This window comes from Bos indicus x Bos taurus, chromosome 2 (genome assembly GCF_003369695.1).
Source record: "Bos indicus x Bos taurus breed Angus x Brahman F1 hybrid chromosome 2, Bos_hybrid_MaternalHap_v2.0, whole genome shotgun sequence".
Classification (NCBI taxonomy): Eukaryota; Metazoa; Chordata; class Mammalia; order Artiodactyla; family Bovidae; genus Bos; species Bos indicus x Bos taurus.
Genome location: NC_040077.1, coordinates 18,358,591 through 18,381,274, shown reverse-complemented (window position 1 = coordinate 18,381,274; position 22,684 = coordinate 18,358,591). Strand labels below are relative to the sequence as shown.

The following is a 22,684-nucleotide window of genomic DNA, read 5'->3' as shown; positions in this document are numbered from 1 at the left end:
TAGCAAGAATTCTGGACACTTAGGAGAAGCAAGCTGTACTCTGTTTTCAAGACAAGCCTTTGGATAGACCACCAGGATCTATCTAGAATCACTGGAAGAACAGGTTCATTACTTGCTACATGTGCTGATGGATTTCATCTCAAGGCAGATGGATTTGGGGGTGCAAATGGAGTGGTGGTTGCTGCCCATTGGCTCAAAAATGGAGGTTATGGATTATAACGTCCTTAAGGAAATGTATTTTTTGCAAATTAAGGAAAGGACTTAAAAATTAACAGATGGGAAATGTTGCCTCAACTCCCCATCTCTGAGGTTGGGATAAAAGCAAATCAAAGAGTCTTCTTCTTTCTCACTTGTCAGAAACCTTGGCAGTCTCCTCGAACCCATAATATTATACCAGTACCAGGAATCTCTCTCCACCCTTGATCTCTCTTGGATTTTGGCCAACTGGCCTTACACCTTCCTGGAAGTACCTTTGCCTTTCATTCTGACCTTCCCACTTTGCAGTTCCTCAAATCAATGGCCTTGCTTATCTCCTCCCCATGACCATCCTATAGGTTATCTCTGCTAGAATTCTTTGATAGATAGAAATGGAAAAATAGAAGAAAGGGGTCAAAGAAACACATTTATCTGAATTGCTGACTTTAATTTCGCACTCTCAGTGCATGTTTCAGCAGGCTGTGGTTCAGCAGCAGCTGTCTCTGGATCTTCCCTTAGAAAATTTTACTACATGAGCAGAAGTACGTCCTCCCTTGCGTCTCCTTTGCTCCTGGTCTGTGATCCTGTATTTATTCAAGCATCAGTCCATTTGATTGCCCAAGTCATAGGCCATCAAAAAATCAAGTAGTTTTCAGCTGTAGAGATCCTTTCTTGCGGTGCTTACTTGTTGCCCCCTAGATCTGTAACAAAGGGGTTACACTGGCCTTCTGTGAGTTGTGTATAGGGTGTCTGCAGGCCCGACTGCCTGTCACCTCAGCAGCCTACAGTTCCTAAGTCACATAAAAACTTCCCAGCCGAGTAGTTTACCAGCCACAGTAATTTACCTGCATCTGTGGAGACTAGCGGACCCTGGACCCGTTGTGTGACTAGGTCATGGGAGCTGTTTGTGCTCCTGTCAATTGTCCATGGAAAGGAAATAAACCACAAAGAGCTCCTGAGGTTTGTGGATCAAAAATAGCTAGATTCATTTGGACTGGACCAGGAGTATCTTGGAAGAGACAGAAACCACTCCACGTATATATATTTATTCCCCCTTAAGAGAGTTTAGAAATAATTTTTAATCTGCTTTACTAATAGTGAAATGGAAGTACTTTTCTAAGTGGAGATGCAAGCATATTGATAAGGCTACTTTTTAAACTTTCCAGATAATTCATTATTCATAGCTCCAGTCCACTGGCTTCTATTTACAGACCTGGGTATTTTCAGAATTATCGGTGGTAGCTAGGGAAAGTCAAGAATTGACCTCCAAGGTGGAAAAGTAAACAGTTAGTCAAGTTCCTCACGGAATCACTGTGACCTAACTCAGTTTATTCTCATTTCTTACTTTGAAAAACACCCAAGTGTAGTTTATTCAGAAAGTCCTAGATATAGGCTCTGAAGTCACCCCCATTAAGAAAAACCGTGGTGATGGGGGAGATCCCTGTGGTCCACTGGTTAGAATTCAGCACTTTCAGTGCTGTGGCCCAGGTTCAGTCCCTGGTCAGGGAACTGAGACCCCACAAGCTGTGCGGTACAGCCAAAAAGAAAAGACAAGAAAAACTGCGGTGAAAGAGTTCATCCCCATTGGATTATGTGTAAAAGAACCCTATGAGCTCAGATTTCCTTACCATTTCATGTGACTGGCTGTGGCCAGGTGCACTAAATTCAAATACATGGAAATGGTCAAACGTATTGATTACTAAGTACCAAGCAATATTAGACCCACACTTGTGAATGTTTTATGTAATTAAAAATACTGATAGTAACTGGGGACTGTTTGGTTGTTGCAGCGTTTTTTTGTCCTGGATAATGGAATGTTAAAGTATTCAAAGGCACCACTTGATGTAAGTAGACAAAAAGATTGGTTTCGAATTCTGCTTGAAGTGAGTCAGCACCGCAGTGTACAAGTATTGTGCCATAGTTTTCTATGTGTTTCTGTGCCTGTAAGACTTAACAACCTACCAAACTTCCATGTTGCATGGAAGGTGTGTTTTATGCTTATGTTCAAACTAGCATAAAATCTCAAACTGCCGCATGAAAATTTAACTGTTGTAATGTATGCTGTTAAAAACAGAAGCTTAAACCTAAAAGTCACCAACTAACAACAATCACCCTTTCTGTCTTAGAAAACTCAAGTAGACTTTTTTCCCTGCATTTCTCAGTAAACTATGCTTTATGTGCTTTTTCTGAGATTTAGCATGTGTTCTTACTGATGTTTTTTTAAGACTTATCTATGGACTGCATTTCTGTTTCATACATTCCTTTATCTTGAGCATCCCAGCTCTAAAATTATTCCAAATTACTTTTCTTTAATACCAAAAGTTATTGTTTGCATGCAAAACTGGAAAACGCTCTCCTTCTTATCATTGTGTGTGGGAGAAATAACAGAGGGCTTAGATTTCAGTTCTGACCCTAGCTCCTTCATGAGTCAGCTGTGTGTCCTTGATCAGATGAGGGCAACCAGAAGATGAGCTGACTGCTCTGTGCACTCAGTCCCAACTGCCCATTTCTACCCTGCGGCTGTCTGCTAGCTGATTACTTGGGTATGTTTGGGGTTGTAGGTCAAAGATGGACCATAGTTATTTTAGGAATCAGAAAAAGTATCTTAGGATATAAACTGTGTAATCTAGAATTACAAAGAATTGACATTATAGTTACACCAAAACAAGAATGAGATGAATAGTCTTACTTATTGAAATTGGCATGAAGTCACTGCAACTTCAGCTGTCCTCAAATTGAGGACCTTAACTTCAGAACCTTATCCATTTCCTCTTTGTTCAGGAGGTGTGATCTTCCATCTCCTGTAGGTAAATGAGAGTTTACATTAAGCTCACTTCAGTACAGAAACACATCAGATCACATACCCTTCCAGCCTTTTAACCAGTCTTTTGATTTCAGATCCAAAAAGGGAAGGTCCATGGAAGCATCGATGTGGGACTCTCTGTCATGTCAATTAAAAAGAAAGCTCGGAGAATAGACCTTGACACAGAAGAACACATCTATCATTTGAAGGTAAAGATGCCTTTCGAGGTTTCTCTGCCAATATCTGGGGAAATCATTTGCCTAGACTAGTGGATAGACAGGAGATTGGCTTCACCATTACCTGTTCCTCTTTTTCAATTGTTGTAGGTGAAATCCCAGGACTGGTTTGATGCATGGGTCTCCAAACTGCGCCATCATCGATTGTATCGGCAGAATGAAATTGTGAGATCACCACGAGATGCTAGTTTTCACATATTTCCTTCAACCTCCACAGCTGAATCCTCACCAGCTGCTAATGTTTCAGTTGTGGATGGAAAGGTATGACTTCGTTATGTAAAAGTCAGCCCAGAAATTGCTTGGAAGATTATGCAGACATATTTACGGAGTCTCATTTGACAAACCAGGAGGAGAAGGTTGGCTTTGTAAACTAACTCTCAGAAGACAACTTTGATGCCATTTAGCATCAAAGTTAATTACAAGTATAGAATAGATTAGATGGAAATGTGGATCACCAAGAGAATTAACAGTTACTTTTCCTATGAATGGACTACATCTTAATTTTACATGGCTTTATAAGCATATTAGAGAGTAGAGTGAACATTTGGTTAATCAACACCTAGAAATCAATGTCTTCCTGGGTGGTAATAAGAAGACCACAGTGTTTTCAGAATGAAACTTGCTTTTTTGCCTTGAGCTGTAATATATACATGACCACGAAAGAGACCAGTGAATTTTCCCATGATAAGGCAAGTGGGCTAGAGATTGCGACAGTAATATAAGTAGTGGCCTATTTGAGACTAGGCACTGTGTTAAGCGTTGGACATTCATTCATCTCTAGTCTTTAATATAGCCAAAGCTCAGAGACAGTTAAGAATTTTTCCAGAAGATATTATCAGCTGAGTCTTCATCTCAGCTCCATCTGACTCTTCATCTTTGTTTCCAAAATCAGTGTCTTTTCCATTGTACCAGATTAAGGGAGGCTGAAGCTATTCTTTGGGCTGTTTTTTTCTGTGTTGAAACACTAGAGGTGTTGCCTGTTAAAAACCAAGGTTAAGTCAGTGGAACAGGGAGAGAGCTGTTTTTGCCTTTGCTGCAATAATTAGGTTTTCTGAACCATAGCCACATTGCACTACCCAGGATTCTTCCAGTTTCTTACTTGGCACCTGATATTGAGAATAGAGACATCTGTGAACAACTGGCTGCCACAGGGAACTGAGTTTAAGTGCGTTTCAGTGAAGGTTCTGCTTTTCTCTGTTTTCCTACATAGGGATGTATGGACTAACATATATCCAAGTTTCCTTACAAAGCATTGAAAAACCTCATGGGGTAACTGGAAGACTCATCAAATCAGATTAAATTAAATACAGTTGTATTTAGCTATTGCTGTTTTGATGGAAATTACTTAAGTAATTTTTGTTAAATCCTGTTAATCATATTTGGTTGACCCAACAATTCATTCAGGTTTTTCCATAACATCCTACAGAAACACCCAAAAGAACTTTTTGACTAACCCAGTATTTCACAAGGCTCTCAGACATATTTCATTCTGGAAAATCTCTCTCCTAGAAACAGGGTGTTGGATTAACCCTAATACTAACTACTTCTGAAATATAAGGAAATGAATCAATTGTTGTTAGTCACTAAGTCATGTCCAACTCTTTTGTGACCCCATGGACTATGTAGCCTGCCAGGCTCCTCTGTGGGATTTTTCAGGCAAGAATACTGGAGTGGGTTGCCATTTCCTTCTCCAGAGGACTAATGAATCAGTAAATCGGGGTTATTAGGGAACAGGGCACTTACTGAGTAACACACACAAGATGTTCAAGATAGTCCCCAAGATTCTCTGGGCTTCCTGTGTTCTCATCACAAAGTGGAATGAATCCCAGAGTTAGTCCAAGTTAAACAAGAAATGTATTCTAGATGGATATTAAATATATATACATATTTAATCATTTGGTTCTTCCAGATTCTGCCTGTGTCTTTGGCACAGAGTGTTGACAAAAGATGCATTATTTTCATCTCTTGTGTTATGTATTAAATAACTTGGGTGACATCTGAGACTGGAGAACTGAAACCAAATCCTCCCCATTGTTTGCCTTGGAATAAGAAAGGGCTTCAGCTCTGGTTTTCATAGATGTATTGCTCTCATTACAAACGACATACCTCTAAGATCTAACTCAGTGAAAGATTTCCATTGCATTTATCAAAATGCAATAAAGAGTGAAAAGAGCTTTTTATCACTTTGCTTGCTTTCTAGGCATCAAATAATGAGATTCCAGAATGTTAATTGCTTTGTGGCCCTGTGCGGGTGATAAATAAATCTGGGTTTGCTAAGCATGCGCATCCTTCACTTCATAATGATTTACAAGAGACACAATCAGTTGTAATTGAATATTAAAGTCAAGTATGGAGTTTTAAAATTTTTTGAGGTTTAGGGGAATAAGTTTCTGCTTTTTTCTTGGAGTATTTCTCACACTCACTTTAATATCTACATACTTCATACAACTTTATTTCACATAGAATCTCTTTAATAGAAAGTCTGTCAGCTATAACTTGCCAAGGCTGCCTCTTTTTTTTACCATGCTGTGTGGCTTATAGAATCTTACTTTGCTGGCCAGGGATAGAACCCAGGCTCCCGTCAGTGAAAGCGCCAAGTCCTCGCCACTGGAGTGCCAGGGAATTCCCAAGACTGCCATTTTATATGTTACAGTTTTCAGTATGCAATGTCATGCTGAATATGCAGTTTTCAATATTTTGATGGAAAGGATGCTTGCTGGTGCATAATGTATTTAAGAATCACAAGTGGCTGATAACACCATGAGTTAGTCATAAGGGTACAGAGAGCTTTCAAAAAGTAAAGGCCTTCAGTCGTGAGTTGAAGACTACAAGAAGGACACTATCAACCATAACTTAGTGGGTAATTAAAAACCATTGAAAATTTGAGTTGGCAGGTCCTTGCAAGTATAACATTCTTAAGCACTGTCCGCTTCATTGTACGGTTGAGACGGCAGCTTAACGAGTGTTGTTATCACCTATGAATTTTGACTCCCCTGAGCTTGTACCACATTTAGCCAAGAGGCTTCTTACATATTTTGAGCTTGCCCTTTTCCCCCCTTGTTTAATGTCGCTTTGAGGACGCTAGTGTTCTTTTTAGTCACTTACATGTACTATTCCTGCCTAACCCTACACATTTTGCTGTTCGCTGTAGGTGCAGCCAAACAGCTTTCCATGGCAGTCCCCTCTGCCCTGTAGCAGCAGCCTCCCTGCAACCTGCACAACCGGCCAGAGCAAGGTGGCAGCCTGGCTACAGGACTCGGAAGAGATGGACAGGTGTGCAGAAGGTCAGTTCATGCCCGGTGTGGGCTCTCAGGGTGAGCCAGCAAGACGGACACAAAAGGGGCAAATTGCGTGGGTCCCTCACCTTTCAGGTTTCTCTCCTGTCCATTCTCCTGCACCCTCAGAACTACTGAATCTGGTTTCGCCCTTACGCTGACTCCCACCCACTGCAGCCCTCTCAGCTCCTTTCCTTAGCAGTTTCCTCTGGCTTCCTTAGCCTCCCACACCCTGCACCTGGGGGCAATCACCCAGCTGAGTGCTGCCTTGGGAGCACCCCCCGCCCTCTCTCCTGACAGTCCCCTAGGTCACTTACACGGCTGCTTCTCTGCTGCTCTATCTGGCCTGCAGAACAGTGTGTGTTCCCCAACTACCGGCAATAAATAGCCATGTTATACCGCATCTTATAGCCACCATTACCTGGTGGTGGTGTCCCACTCTGGATCAGTTACTGAATGCTCTGAACTAGTACACAAGTCCTTCGTTATACCATCTCTCAGCCTCTTGACCTGCAGAAGCTTTTTCCTTCCATGTCATGAACTTGAGCATGTTGGTTCAAACTGGATCCGCAGACCATTTCCAGTCTGTGAGACGGCTTTCATTTGACATTCAAAAACGAAAAGAAAAAAGAATAACAGGTATTTAATAAATCTAAATTGATTTAATTTAAATTATTTTTAGGCGATATTCAGCCTAACTCTTTTTTTAATATTAAATTTTTTCCTTTATAAAGTTATGGTGAAATGTTACATTATTTTATGACCTCACTTAGAAAAATTGAAATTTGGTGATCTGTGTTCATGCCCTGACCAAAACAAATTTTTTTTTTTGCTCTACACATGCGTGAAGTCAAAGTCTGCGGCATTTTTATTAGTTCTCTCCACATCCCAAGCTCAATATTTATGTGAAAAATATGACTTTGACTTTGCCTTTATGAACTTCAGGTTGGGGAAGAAGCTGAACTCACTGTCCTACATACTGAAGACTCGCTCGCCTCTTCGGCTGTGCCAGACAGTCAGCCTCTCCTCTACTTTTTGCCTCCTTGTACATGCTTGTGGCATTCAACCTGGCCACCAGCGTTGTTGAAAAGATGGAGACTGTCCACCAGGACAAAAGTGCATTCATGTGGCCAAAATAGATATTGGCCTTGATGCCAAGAAGCCCGTGACTGGTGGGGGATGTCTCTGTCTCTCTGCGTGCTTCTAAATACTCTGTGGTCCATCCCTGTGCCCTTTCGCCAGCCTTGGGGGTGACCCTCCTTTCTCCCCATCCTGACCTCTCCACCTGTGTCCTCGTCCTGCCATTGTCTTCTTCAGGATTTAGCGGAGGAATGATCTCTTCTCTTGGGAACAACCTAAGTCTTTCCCACTTCCCTTGTTCCTGCTTGTAGACTCCAGCTTCTCTCCCCTAAGTTGACTTGGCCCTTATGACTCTATGGCAAAAGTGTTCTTGGCAACAAGAGGCCGTCTGATTTCTGCTGTGTTTTCAAGCCTCGTCCTCTGACCTGCCCTGCAAGACCTTGTCTAATGGGCCTCCGCTTTTAGGTCCTGTGAAGTTTTCCCTTTTTTTCCAGTTGTTCCTCCTCTGTTTCACTGGGATTCTACTCTGGTCAGCCTTGGTTGTAGGGATGGTCAAGATTGAGTATTCTGCTTTTAGCTTCAGTAATAATAAGCACAGTTTATTGAGTGCTCATGTGGGTTGGGCACGGAGTTAAGTACTTTACATATGTGGTCTTTTATACGTTTTCACAATAGTACCAAGCAGGAATTACGAGCCACATTTTTCTAAATAGGAAAACCACAGCTCAGAGAGGTCGAGTAACTTGTCCATGTTACACAGCAAGTACTTGGCAGAGTGCAGGGCTAACCCAGATCAGCTTGATTCCAGTGACTATGCTCAGCGCTTCCGAAACAACAGGCACGCTTCCAGCCGCAGTCTCTATTATTATGACGATAGTGATGATAAGATGGTAGTGTTCGTGGTGGCAGTTGATAGGATGGGTCACGTCTTGTGCAGCAGATGCTGTTCTAGGGGTTTTATATGCATTGACTCATTTAATCCTCTCAGTGCTGCTTTACAGGTGAGAAAACATAGGCTCAGAGAAGTCAGGTCACTTTAACCAAGTTGACACAGCTAGTGACGGTGGAGCTGGGATTCAGACTCATGGTCTGACTCCGGAACGTATGCTCTTCATCACTGTACCGTATGTCCCTCAAAAAGGTCGAACACTGTCTGTATCTCAGACCTCTGTACGCAGCATGTGCTGCATTCCCAGCCACTTCCTGCACTGTTGACACTTTTATTAATGCACTTGGTCACACTCTCTTCTCAGCCTGTCAAAAACCAACTCTGTCTCCTCTGTGGAAACCGCCCCAGTTCCTGGATTCCCCTGTGTTTGTCGGTGCTGCCGTCATAACCACTCCTGAAACCTCTGTCATCTCTGCCCCTCCCAGCCTGTTCATCCCGCGGAGGCTGAGGTCGTTATTCCTTTGAATCCCACCCCGCCCCCACCTCTCCTCCTCATCTGCCTTCCTCTGGAATTCCATTTCTGCCAAGCTAACTCATGCTCTGTCTTTGCTCACTGGCCTCTGACTGGTACCGCACCTCACTCTCTTGCTCTGTGACTCCGTGGCTCTCAGAGGCTCCTGGGGAGCTGCTGCTCTTGGATGTGTTCACAGATGGTGCCAGCACTTAGCGGGCATCATTCCATTGCCCTTGGCTATGAGATATATGTATTACTGCTGCCCCCACTTTGCAGATGAGGAAAGTGAAATGCATGGAGGTTAAGGAATCTTCCCAGTTATGCACTGCCCTGATGGAGAGGCTGGGGCTCCAGCCAACCCACAGACTCCAGCCAACCCACATTTACTGGTCCCAAAGACAAATCTTTGTTCACTACATAAAATATATAGTCCCTCAAGACCTCTATTTCTTAAAATAACTTTTTGCAAAAATGTCTTCAAGTGGTTTTCTGTGGACTTGGGCTGTAGTCCAAACTACTTAGCCCAGCATTTCACATCCAATTTTAAGCTTTCTTGCCCTGCCTACCCTTTCAAGCTTGCCTTCCAGAGGCCGAATTGAACTTGCTATCTCCAGAGTGTCCTTGCACGTTCCTGCCTCCATGCCTTTGCACAGGCTGTTCTTCTCAACCTGCTGTGACTGCTCTGCCCTTCTCCATCTTCCTGTTTTTCTGAATCCTCTCTCAGTCCTCCAGACCCACAAAAGTTTCTACTGTCTTATCTACTCTGACAACCTCAAACCACAGTAACTATCCCTTTCTTGAACTACCACAGCACTTTGTTTTTGGTCTATTCTGATCATTTTAGAGAGTCCCATCATTGAGGTTGGTTGCAGTTCAGAAGTTCATCATGTAACATCTTCTTGAACCCATAACATTTATAGTTCCAGTACTTAAAGAGGTTAGCTATTCATGGGTCTGGATGTCTGTCAATCCATATCTCAAGTATGTAAGGGAGTTTCTTAGCTCTTGGAGAGCATTTTTTCTCACAGATGTAAAATGTTGAATTAGTATTTTATATGCCTTCCCTGTGTACCAGTATATCCATCACTAAAATGGGTACATAATAGTTTAAGGTACAGATTATTTATTGTATATATTTTCTTTAAACCAGAATGTAAATTCCATAAATCTTACTTTATCGCTATATTCCCTATGCTTAGCCCTGTGCTGGTTGCCTAGTGTCTTCCTAACCAGCGGTACCCAAATGAAATAGTAAATGGATAACTTTGGATGTGCTCTGAGTGTGTAGTCATCAGTTGTGTCCGACAGTTTGCCACCCTTTGGATTGCGGTCCACAAGGCTCCTCTTTGTGTGGGATTTTCCAGCAAGAATACTGGAGTGAGCTGCCATTTCCTTCTTAGGGGATCTTCCTGACCCGGGAATCAAATCCGTTTCTCCTGCATTGCAGGCAGATTCTTTACCTACTGAGCCATCGGGGAACCTTAATTTAGTTATTGCACAATTGGATAACATATTTCTTTTATTTTTTTAATTTAACTTTTTATTTTATGTTGGAGTATAGTTGACTTACAATGTTATGTTCATTTCAGCAAGGCAATTCAGTTATACATATACATATATTCACTCTTTCAGATTTTTTTCCCATATAGGTTATTACAGAATATTGGATAGAGTTCTTTTTAGGACAAAGTAGGGATGATGAGAAAATAAGTAAACCGGTATATACTTAAATTTTCAATTTTTTACTATTATAAACTATCTCAACAGTCCTTTATTGGCATAATTTTGCCTTTTTCCCAGATTCTAAAAATAGATTTAATCTTGATTTAATGAAATTCCAGAGATTTTTTAAAAAGGTATTTTTATTGTCTTGGGTAAATTTTTATAATCCTTATGTACAATCAGACACCTAGGCAAGGAGTAAAATTCTGCCAGGGATTTCATTTCTTCCATATTTTTTTTAAATTTTATTTTATTTTTAAACTTTACAAATTGTATTAGTTTTGCCAAATATCAAAACGAATCCACCACAGGTATACATGTGTTCCCCATCCTGATAGAAGTGTCAAGAAATGGTGAGGCTTGTTCCAAGTTAAGGCTCTAGAAGAATGATTAGACATAGTGCAATTAATATTCCATAAAGACAGTTTCTGGTTTTCATAGAATTTTCTCAGTTGCTACTTTCATTAAGAAGGTAAGAGAGTAAATATTAACTGTTACCACTCAACAGGTAAGAAAACTACAGCTGAGAAATTAAAATAAATCAATGTTTCCCAACCCTTAGTTTTGAATCCTTTTGCCTTCAATCAAATCCATTCTCTTTCCATTCTGTTAGAAAGGATTTTAAGCCCCATTTTTAGATCTCTATACTACCTACATACACCATTTGTATAGAATAATCACAGTTATTAAAGAAGAATGAATGTAAAATTTAGCAAATAGAATGCTTAATGTACAGGTAGTGTTAGGCTATGTCCCTGTCAGCATGCTCATGGATGCAGTTTTAAGGCAAGTTAAAATGAGGTCTCTTTTCACCATCTTCTTTCTCCTCTTCCCTCCAACCCCTTCCTTCTTTCTTTGTACTGCTTTTCTCTCTCATCCCTTCCCTTTTATCTTTTGTATTTCCTACCCATCCAAGCCACTTGTTTTATTTTCTTCGTGGGGGAAATGGGAGGAGTATAATGGTGCTGCCTCCCCTGAAATGAGGAGGGAGTGATGGAAGGGTCCTGGCCTCCTCGGTACTCTCTTCTGCCGCCTCTGTTAGGTCATTTCCTCTCTTGAGGAATTTAAAGGCCACTGATGGCCAAGAGTTCCCTGGAAGAGCCACAGCAGCACTTGAACAGCTCACCCAGACTCCAGCCTAGGGCAGATGCTGCTGAGAGGTGGCGCCTGGGTGGGGCCTGGCCCCTAGTGTATTGCTGCTGCCCTGCTCTCTGTAGGGTGTGCAGGGGTTCTGAGTCCTACACACGAAGACCTTCACAGCAGGTAGACACGTTCCTAACAGCAAAACTGAACCACCACTAAGTTCCCTGGAGTGTGCTTCTAATGTGACAAAGGCCATCTCAGCAGAATCTCCCAATTTCACTGAGATTTTTAATAGCTTTCTACACTAATTGTTCATCTGTAAGAGTGGGTTTTGAACTCATCCAATAAATTATCAGTGGTTTTATGGTTCTAAACCAGAGAAGGGTCTGTTTTCTTTCATTTGCCAGTATCGTCGTCCTTAAACATAAATCTACCTGATCATATTTGCCATAATTTGGATAGACTGCCTGTTATTATCATCACCACCACTTCCTGCCCAGTTGTAACATATTTTTATTTCTGATCTGTTTTAGACCTTGCACACTGCCAGTCGAACCTTGTGGAACTTAGCAAACTCCTGCAAAATTTGGAAATACTTCAGAGAACTCAGTCAGCACCTAACTTTACTGACATGCAGGTAAACATATTATAGCTGCTGGTCAAAGGAACTTAAAATATTCACTCAGAATTTTTACTGAATTGTTATATGAATATATAAGGCAATATTTAAAGGGACGTAACTGTAATACAGATTAGCTTATATTCTGGAGCTATTCTTAATAACTTTTTGAATCTTGGTGTCATTGTGTTAAGATGTCTTTTTTAAAATGTTGTACATTTGAATACAGACTAACTAGAAGTGAATATCTGAATCATTCTTCCACATTTATGTTGCATTAGAAATGATAATTATGAAGGTATAATTTGGGTACTGTAAGTACCCAAATATAGCAGAAAAACACCAAAGATCTCTAATCCTATTTTCATTTTGTATAGCAGAAAAAGATGTTTTGTTTTTGTCTCTGCTTTTAATACCCTTTATGCATCAGATGCACCTTCATCTCCTGGCTGGTTTGCTTTAGGTATCTAACAATGATTCTTTACTAACTTGCTGTGCTCTCTTTGTCTATGCCTGTATTATCTGTGTTAACTTAATAATGCTTTGTTGCTTTTAACTATTTATGCAATGTAGGCTAACTGTGTAGATATTTCAAAGAAAGACAAGCGGGTCACAAGACGATGGAGAACAAAAAGTGTCAGCAAAGATACAAAAATACAACTGCAGGTACAGACCTTACTTTTCCTTCATTCATATTTATAGATATTTTTTAAAATATTAGTATTTACATATCAGTTCTTAGAACTTTAAAAGTTTAAGCAACTGTTAACTGCTTTAAAGCTAGTGCTTCTCAAACTGAGTTATATTATCTAAAATAGTGAGAAATCTATTCTTATTTTGACATAAGTAAAAAGAATTTAAAAGAAAGCTTAAAATTATGTAATACGGCTTTCAAGTGGCATTTTCATTCTCAATTATGGCCTTTGAACCATTAAAACATATTTTAACAAAAAGTCACCTTAAAAATCTAGACTACAAATCAAATGGGTTGTAATGAACATTTATATATACTAAATCTTAAAGGAGCCTTGTATGTGTTAGTGTTGTCCAATGTTATATCTATCAATACATGACCTTTGTCCAATGTTTTATCTATCAATACATGAGATGAAGACTGCAATAGGTTAGAAATGAACAAACTTGGGTTCTAGTCTAATCACTGTGACTTCCTGGCAGTATAATCTCATTTATTTCTGTTAAATTGTCTGGGCTTCCATGAATTTCTGGGTAAAGTGGTAGAGTTGCATTAATCGTCTCTGAATTACCTTTCAACTCTAAAATTCTGTGATTCTACAAAAACAGATATTATTGGCCATCAACAGTCACTTTTAAAATTGAACTAACGTCTTCATGGTTCATAATAAATTTCCTTGAAATTCATTTAAAATAAGTTATATGAATAGTTGAAAAATTTTAAAGTAAAATCCTCTTATGTCATTGCATTGCAATGATATAAAATATGGTAAAAGCCTACAACGTCTCATGTCAAAATTCATGTTACTTTGAAATCTTTAAGCTTGAAATTTTACCACTCCAGTCCTAACTATATATTAATATTATAAAGGACTCTTGCCCTGCACAATCAGAATTAGACTTCTTATCTTGCTTTTCTTTTTATTATGCTGTAAATCAATCTGTAACACAAAGAAGGACTGCTTTTTAGAATATTTCAGTGTCTTTTAAATAAGAACAATAATTCTTCCTTAATTCTGACTTTACTGATAACATTCTTTTAATTCTAAATGTGTAAATAACCAATTCTTTGTTACTTTGCTTACTAATCTGATTAATTTGAAAATAGATTTTTGCAAGCAATAAAGATTTTTTTTTTTTTTTTAGTTAGAATGTCCACATTGTGTGAACACAATTTTTTGTGGTCTTTTGTTCAGTATGTTTTTCTGTTTTTTCCCTTCTATTCAGAAAATTAATACTGTAGAGACAAATGTGCCAAATGATTTCACAAGGAAATTGCCTAAAATTGCTTTCCAGAGTACCATATTTTTGAGCAAGTGATTGTCTAGTTTTGTGTGTGTATTTTTAAAACATAGTATCTATGGTTATCATAGGCAGGGAAAGAGAACCTTAATTGTAAATAGAAAAACTGGAGAAGGCCAGCATCATAGGAACATGCACAGTTGTGGGTAGATACCATTTCAATCTGTGTTTTATAAGATAGCCCATTGAACATTTGCCATTCACAAGTACGGTCTGGAGTAGGTTGGTTCTCAGTGAGTGAGCACAGTATCACTGGCTGTCTTCTTACAGTTTCGAGGACCACCACCGTCACTGAGTCTTTTTTCCTGAAGGAAACAGAATGCCACTCTGAATAACCCTCCCATTCACAGGCTGTGCTTTTCACTGTGTGGAGAGTTTGATGAAGGTTTTTCTTTTTTTTTAATCATCAAAAGCAGTTGTTCAAAAAGCAGGACAATATTCTTCTTTCATATTTATATCACATTTTGGGGTTGATTGTTTGTTCTTAAAGTTTCATTTATGTTCTGTTGCCTTGTTTCTATTTTGCCAGAGAGTGGCAAAATGGCCCTTGTGATTCTAGTTCAGTCATTTGGGGGAGAATTGAAATCATTTCATCCCCATACTCAAAGAAAGTGTTAAACTTTCAAAAGTAGGAAATTTAGTTCCAACTCCAGTGGAAATAAATAGACGAAGGGGTGGTGGTAAGCTGTTAATTGTTCCCAGAAAAACCTCACTTCCACTTGAATTGGTAAAACAAAGGATCGTAGGGTGAATGCTACAGAATTTAGTACAACTCCTAGACTTTTTCTGCTCACTCAAACCAGCGACCTTCCAAGACCCCTTAGAATGCTCATTCTCTATCACTGCGAAGTTACCAGAAGTTTCTTCACCATCATACCTTACTGGGGAACCATAAAAATCAGCCAGCGATGACTATGACTGATATGAATGTCATTACTCATCAGTTTTTTACCTACAGAACAGCATAGCATTTATTTTTGCTGTGATGGATTAAATATGCATATTTCCTCCTCCTGTTTTAAATGTTTTTTGACCGTTAGAACTGCATCTCATGGTTCCAAGTATTTGTTTTTAGTTCATAATTGTCTCACTACTTGCATCACTTTCTCTGAATGCGAGGCTATTTGTTGTAAATGGCTGATTTTTCATCTTCTCCATCATTTGGAACGTTTAGTCCACCAGCCATTTATGGAGGAAATTTAAACTATCTTGTGGTGGTGGTGGCGGTGGTCATTGTTATTTCTGTTGTTGTTATGGATCTTGTTTTATGGAACTTGGTCTTTAGCATTCTGTAGTTGTAATTTTTAATACACAGAGATAATTATAAAATAGATCATTTAAAAAATTGACCTCAAAAAAGTAAAAACTGAAGAACATGTTAAACGAGATGTCTGACTGCTTATTCTTACATAAGTACACTATTGATTTGAATGTGAATGTTAAAATTTGGACCACATTTCTACATGAAGCTACTGGCAAGCTAGCTCAAGAATCCATTGAGTAATTCATTGGAGGCAATAGGTGTCCTAGAAGTCTCTGTGGAATTACCTATTAGGAAAAATATTCCCTGTGTCCCAAAGTTCAAATTTCTGGTTCTAATAAAAATCTCGGTATCATCATTATGCAATAAAACAGTTTGGTTGTGTTTTAAATGAGTGGAGGATGGCAAGAAGAGAATTATTTTATAAGGGTTGCTGGAGAAGAGATTACTACTAGATTCCCGTGTTGCTAATAGCATGAATTAAATACTAGGTCCCTAGATATTGGAGAGAATGAGGTATGGGGTAGCAGATAAATATCTGTTGTCATTCATTCATCCTGGATATCACAGATGCTCAAATTACACTGAAGAGTAAAACTACATTCTTTCTCATTTTTTTTTTAACCACAGTAGGCATAAAGAAATTTTGTATAGAAATGTTTTGTCTGACACAGATTATGTATGTGTGTTTGTGTTTAATAATCATATACATATATGTACACAAAGGATTTGTGAAGATGGAAGAGAAATGTGAATGTAATTTGGAAAATTTGAAGAGAATTGGAGATATAAGAATTTAAAATATTTTTCTGTTGTCCAAAAAGACTAACACAGCCATGCTGGGTTTTTTTTTTTTTTTTTTTTCCCTCAGTCTGACTGTTATGTGACTCTGAAAACATTTCAGCTAATTGGAACTGAAATTAATTCTCACAACCTTGAAGAGTCAGGGTCTGTCAAATGCAGGCACAGTTGAGTTGATTAGAAGGAAATATTATTATCCCTTAATCCTGTCCACCAAAAAGAGAAGAAAGAAAGAAAAGTTCTAAGAGTCTTCTACTGGCACATCACTAAATGAAACATATGCCTTCAGGTTTTCATAGCTGATTTTTATAGGTGTTGTCCCAACACTCTGAGGACATTGAGGTTTACCTTCCTATTCTACGGGGACTGGCTTCCTCCTTGGAAAATTCTTCAGTCAGAAAATCCCAATACCATTCTTAATACTGAATCCCAGAGACCTTTATAGGAGGAGAGAAAGTGGGGAGTTGAATATTCCTAGTATCCTTCCCCTTACTTTTTCCTCCCAGCAAGAAACAAACAATTCTTCCTGGCCAACAGAAGGCTCTCATGACAACCTGTTTGTTTTAGCCTTTGTATATTATTTATTTAGTCACCTTCCCCTGAACTTATTTTTTCCTTTGCTTCCATTTACTGAATGCCTTTTGGCTTCATATAACATGGCATTGCATGAATAAAACAAAAGGTACATTGATTTTACCTTGAAATCATAAGCTCTTCATCTCTTCATAACTTTCCATCTCCTTTTGGGGTAGGGGTTATGTTCAGCAAATAGATATAAGTGTTTGGGTGGTCTGCCATGATAAACTTTTCTCATGGCGTGACTGCTCCTTCAAGCTCTTTTCAATGCTAAGATTTAGCAAAAGTCAACTGCAGTTAAAAATTCTCCCTCTCCCTTGTCTGATTATCTTTCATCCTCCCATATCCCCCCCTCCCCCGTCCCGTGTTTTCTCCTCCCTCCTCTCCTCTCATTCACTGTCAGGAAGGGCCATCTGCGAAGGGCCAGTTCAGCACAACTCGGCGCCGGCAGAGGCTAGCAGCAGCAGTGGCTACAACAGTGAGTGGATTTCAACCTCCAGTGGGTGCTTAAAGAGAATGAGAAACTGTACTGGTGCCATCCCCTGCGCTAACGGTGCCGCTCGCGGGGATGCATCCAGCACAGCCCTCCTGGGTTGGCGGAGCTCGCACATGTTCTCTGACCGTCTGCGTGGCAGGCCTCTCACGCACACAGGCGTTTGGGTTTGCAATGGAAAACTATCATGTAATCCAGATCTCTACTCCTACTCTCAGTGTTAGAAACAGTTTAAATTCAAGGATGTATGTGGGATTTTCTTACATGGTGTGGGTTTTGGGAGGGGTTGGTTTTTGTTTGGTGTGGTTGTTTGCCATCCTGATCTTAGAACCTTTGCTAACTGATTTCGATTTTTCTAAGAAAAGTCAGTTACTACAGACATAAGTTGTGCTTTTTTGGTCGCAATGTGACTGTTTGAAAAGGATGTGAGGATAAAGAAATGAGAGGGTACAAAAAGGTGAATTTTGATGCTGTCTCTCAGTGGCTATGCAAACTTACACTTAGCAAAGGAAAATTGTTTCCTGGAAAGAATATTGAGCTGAAAATCAGAAAACATAGTGTGGAAAGGAGAAAACCACAAAGTTAAATGGTGTTTAATTCACATCTAGATGTTGGTTTGGTTTTTTTTTTTTTTTTTTTAAGAGAGAATAGTATGGATATTAGGCGGATAGATGAAGTATTGAGATATATAAGGCAGATAATCAAAGCTTGCTTAGAATAGTGAACTATCCACATGGAATATGAAATAGAATATGTAAACACAAGAACCATATGCTGGATAAAAATACATCTTAATATGTGCTTAATCATAATCATAATATCCTATCAACTGTGTAAATACAGAGTTCTGAGTTCATAGCAAACATTAGTTTTTTGGCTATTATATAATATTTCTTGATTTATAGTCTTGCTCTTGCTGCTGGTGTATTTTAAGACTAAAATTGCTGAAAAATATGAAAAGATTTTGGTTGCATTCAAGAAGAATGGATATTGGTGTATGGATTGTTGGTTTTATGCTTCGTAACTAGTGACTGACTCTTGATTTATATCTGGGTACTTAGCTGGATTGTTTGAGAGACAGAAATGATTTTGATTATAAAATGAACTAGTGACTTGGAATTTATTAGTGAAGTGACTGAAACAGTTCTGTGAACATTTGAACAAAGAAATATTTTAAATTGATTTCACAGTTAGTGGCTATCTTACACATGTATTCAAATAAGATGAATAAAGTATCTAATACTGACACGGTAGCAGATTCTGACAATAAATACATGTAAAATCAATTTAAAAATTCTTAAATGTAACCTTTTATTTAAAAATTCAGAAATCCAAATGATTATTAGAGAACAGTATCTCAGTATGGAAAGGAAAGGTCAGTCATTTTATGAAAATACAAATGTTTCCTTAAATAATATATTTCTAAGATGGCATGAGGGAAGTGATTGTATGTCTACTATGTTCATTTTTTAATTGCAGATAAATATATAATGAATATAATAAAACTGAAATTGGAACCTATTTGACTAGAATAGGTTTATATTTTTTTTATTTGGAAGTGCAAGAGAAAAAGATTTTGAAAGATGGAAGAATTAATGCTCACCTTCCCCCCAGGGAAATGGTGACGACAGAGGTGAAGAGTAACTTAAAGCAACTAATGAGCAATGCTGCCACGTTTAGTCATGTATGCAGGAATAATTAGAGAAAATGGGGACTCTTAAACCCTCTAGGATCTGTACTTTTAATTCCATACCGGAGCAGAACAACATCTAGCAGGATCTAACAAAATCATTTCTGCCTCCCTCGGCCTCCTCACCCACATCTCAGCGACTTGTCATTGGCGACTCAGCCCTCCTGTTCCTTTGACTGCAGTGGTTCCCCTTAACTCCCTGTCATTCCTCCTCCCAAAACTAAAATTCAGTTCAGTTCAGTTCAGTCACTCAATCGTGTCCGACCCTTTGAGACCCCCTGAATTGCAGCACGCCAGGCCTCCCTGTCCATCACCAACTCCCGGAGTTCACTCAAACTCATGTCCATCGAGTTGGTGATGCCATCCAGCCATCTCATCCTCTGTCATCCCCTTCTCCTCCTGCCCCCAATCCCTCCCAGCATCAGGGTCTTTTCCAGTGAGTCAGCTCTTCACGTGAGGTGGCCAAAGATTGGAGTTTCAGCATCAGCATCATTCCTTCCAAAGAAATCCCAGGGCTGATCTCCTTCAGAATGGACTGGTTGGATCTCCTTGCAGTCCAAGGGACTCTCAAGAGTCTTCTCCAGCACCACAGTTCAAAAGCATCAATTCTTCAGCACTCTGCTTTCTTCACAGTCCACTCTCACATCCATACATGACCACTGGAAAAACCATAGCCTTGACTAGACAGACCTTTGTTGGCAAAGTAATGTCTCTGCTTTTTAATATGGTATCTAGGTTGGTCATAACTTTATTTCCAAGGAGTAAGCGTCTTTTAATTTCATGGCTGCAGTCACCATCTGCAGTAATTTTGGAGCCCAAAAAAATAAAGTCTGACACTGTTGCCACTGTTTCCCCATCTATTTCCCATGAAGTGATGGGACCAGATGCCATGATCTTTGTTTTCTGAATGTTGAGCTTTAGGCCAACCTTTTCACTCTCCTCTTTCACTTTCATCAAGAGACTTTTGAGTTCTTCTTCACTTTCTGCCATAAGGGTGGTGTCATCTGCATATCTGAGGTTATTGATATTTCTCCTGGCAATCTTGATTCCAGCTTGTGCTTCTTCCAGCCCAGCGTTTCTCATGATGTACTCTGCATATAAGTTAAATAAGCAGGGTGACAATATACAGCCTTGACGTCCTCCTTTTCATATTTGGAACCAGTCTGTTGTTCCATGTCCAGTTCTAACTGTTGCTTCCTGACCTGCATGTAGGTTTCTCAAGAGGCAGGTCAGGTGATCTGGTATTCCCATCTCTTTCAGAATTTTCCACAGTTTATTGTGATCCACACAGTCAAAGGCTTTGGCATAGTCAGTAAAACAGAAATAGATGTTTCCCTGGAACTCTCTTGCTTTTTCCATGATCCAGTGGATGTTGGCAATTTGATCTCTGGTCCTCTGCCTTTTCTAAAACCAGCTTGAACATCTGGAAGTCAGCCCACATGTTTTGAGTCTATCCTATCCTGCTGGTGCTTTTTATCTGGAATTCTCCCAGGAGGCTCCAGTCACTTGTTCTCCTTGCCCAACTCAGATGTGTTAGGGCAGCTGAGATTGCTCCCAAAGATAAGTACACCCAAGATGTTTCTGAGATTTGTTCTTGTTGATTCTTAGCACGCATGTCCATGATGGCCCACTTATGCCATCAGCCAGACCCATCAGAATAGGGGGATGGAAAAGAGAAACACTAGCGCCTCCCCATGCACTCGGTGCTCCCCACAGGCACCCCTGTGCACGTGATGCGGAGTAACCGCAGCAGAAGACTGTTTGCATGGGCCCTGTGAGTTGTGTATGCTCAGTGTCTTCCTTATACCTGCTGTTCTCTTTCTCGCCCTTGTTTGCCATGTTTTTCTTCTCAGCGTCTGATTGAACTTTTAATAGAGAGGCCTTTATCTTAGGAGCAAGTCTGTGTCCTCACTGGACTCCCTAGGCCTCCGCTGCACCCGGGCCTCTCCCTACGCACTCAAGGGAGGAGAGCACTCTCCTACACAGTGTTAGTCCCTGGAGTGTTAGGGTTCCTGAGTGCAGATAAAACCCTTTTACATGATCCTCAACACATTTCATTTTCCACCATCAAACACCTACATTCCTTTTTCTCAAATGCTCTCCTGGTTCCTTGTATCCTGAAACCACATCCTTAAATCTGCAAACTCCTTGGTTTGTCTGTTTCCTCAAGTCACAGTCTCCACCCGTGACCTCCTCATCACCAGTATTTCCATGGACTCTCTCTGTCCCTCGTAGAGGGCCTTGGGCTGTCTGCTCTTTCTATTAATAGATTTAACATCACCACAGTCATGGTCAGCAATTTTCTTTATCTATCTTCAAACATTCTTCTACATAAATCATCCCATTCCTTTATAGATGTCCTAGAAAACCTCAATCATTATTGTCACAAAGTTGCCGGGATAGGATTCCAGCAAATTATTGAACCCAAGGACTCCATTTTCTCAAATGGGTTATCTGCACTTTAGTATCTATTCTCTGGAAGAGTCAGAAATTCAGTTCCTAATGAGATAAACAAGCTGTTGACACCTCCCAGTCCAGTGTAGCCAAGACCCCCATGGAGGATGAGAAAGAGTTACTCTGATGTCTCCAGATAATAAGTGCTTCAGATATCCTAGATTACCAGGCTTAGCTTAGCTGAATCTGAGAAAAAGCTTCATTCCCTCTTTCTTTCCTGGGAAGCCTGAATATCTTTTGAGATAAATAACTCCTTGCCAGGACCAAGCTGCATCCTAAGGACCCTCTTAAGTCTCAACTGCCATCACCCAGACCCACAAACTGCAGCTCAGGCTAGATTTTTGGGGGTCTCTCCCTCCCCTCCATCCTCTATGTCTTCTGTGCACATGCTTGCTTGCTCCCTCTTGCTCCTTCGCCTCCCTTTTTCTATCATGAGATTTACAGCTAAGTCAAAAAATGAGGAAAGGAAGAGGTTCTAGCATATCTATACATCAGATGAAATATTGGTTCCTTCCTCCTACAGCGTATTTTCTGTTAGATAGAGGATGTGAATTAGCTTTTAATTTATACAAAATTCAGCTTATGGAGGCATCTAAGTCTGGTTCTTGAAGGTTATTGAATGCATATCTGTGTAGTAAGAATTAGGGGAGGTTACTAGTGATCTGATTTACAAAAGGAATTGGCGTTCTCATTCTCCAAGAACGGTTGGCTGACAGCATTTTATAATGGTCAGGTAGAAGCTTCTAGAAGGAGAGAGAAGGAGTATTTTGCCCCCACCCATCAGAAGCCTAGCCCAAATCCGAGGGCAAGAGAGCCTCTAGCCATTTGGGAAAATCTATAGTAGTATGACTTTATTTTACTTAATGCTTTTTGGCCAGTTGATAAGCCACGTTCATGTATGTAACAGAGTTGTGTGTCATATACAAAAGTAACTATAGTAATTTATATAATATTTCATTTACAGATGTATTTTGATAAATCAATTTCAAGTTTAATTG

At 39.8% G+C, this 22,684-nt stretch overlaps 1 protein-coding gene across 19 annotated transcripts in view; it reads left to right on the top strand.

Annotated features, from left to right (window-relative positions):
• Positions 1-22,684, top strand: part of OSBPL6 (oxysterol binding protein like 6) — a 215,399-nt gene that overhangs the window by 154,934 nt on the left and 37,781 nt on the right. For 11 of the 19 annotated variants that reach the window (XM_027556790.1, XM_027556769.1, XM_027556750.1 and 8 more), the window contains 7 exons: positions 1,986-2,039; positions 3,094-3,207; positions 3,325-3,495; positions 6,386-6,518; positions 12,331-12,434; positions 12,990-13,082; positions 17,453-17,527. In XM_027556790.1, the coding sequence (XP_027412591.1) occupies positions 1,986-2,039; positions 3,094-3,207; positions 3,325-3,495; positions 6,386-6,518; positions 12,331-12,434; positions 12,990-13,082; positions 17,453-17,527 (744 nt within the window). The remainder of the gene's footprint in view (positions 1-1,985; positions 2,040-3,093; positions 3,208-3,324; positions 3,496-6,385; positions 6,519-12,330; positions 12,435-12,989; positions 13,083-17,452; positions 17,528-22,684) is intronic. The other 8 variants (XM_027556860.1, XM_027556852.1, XM_027556834.1 and 5 more) reach the window with 3 other exon arrangements.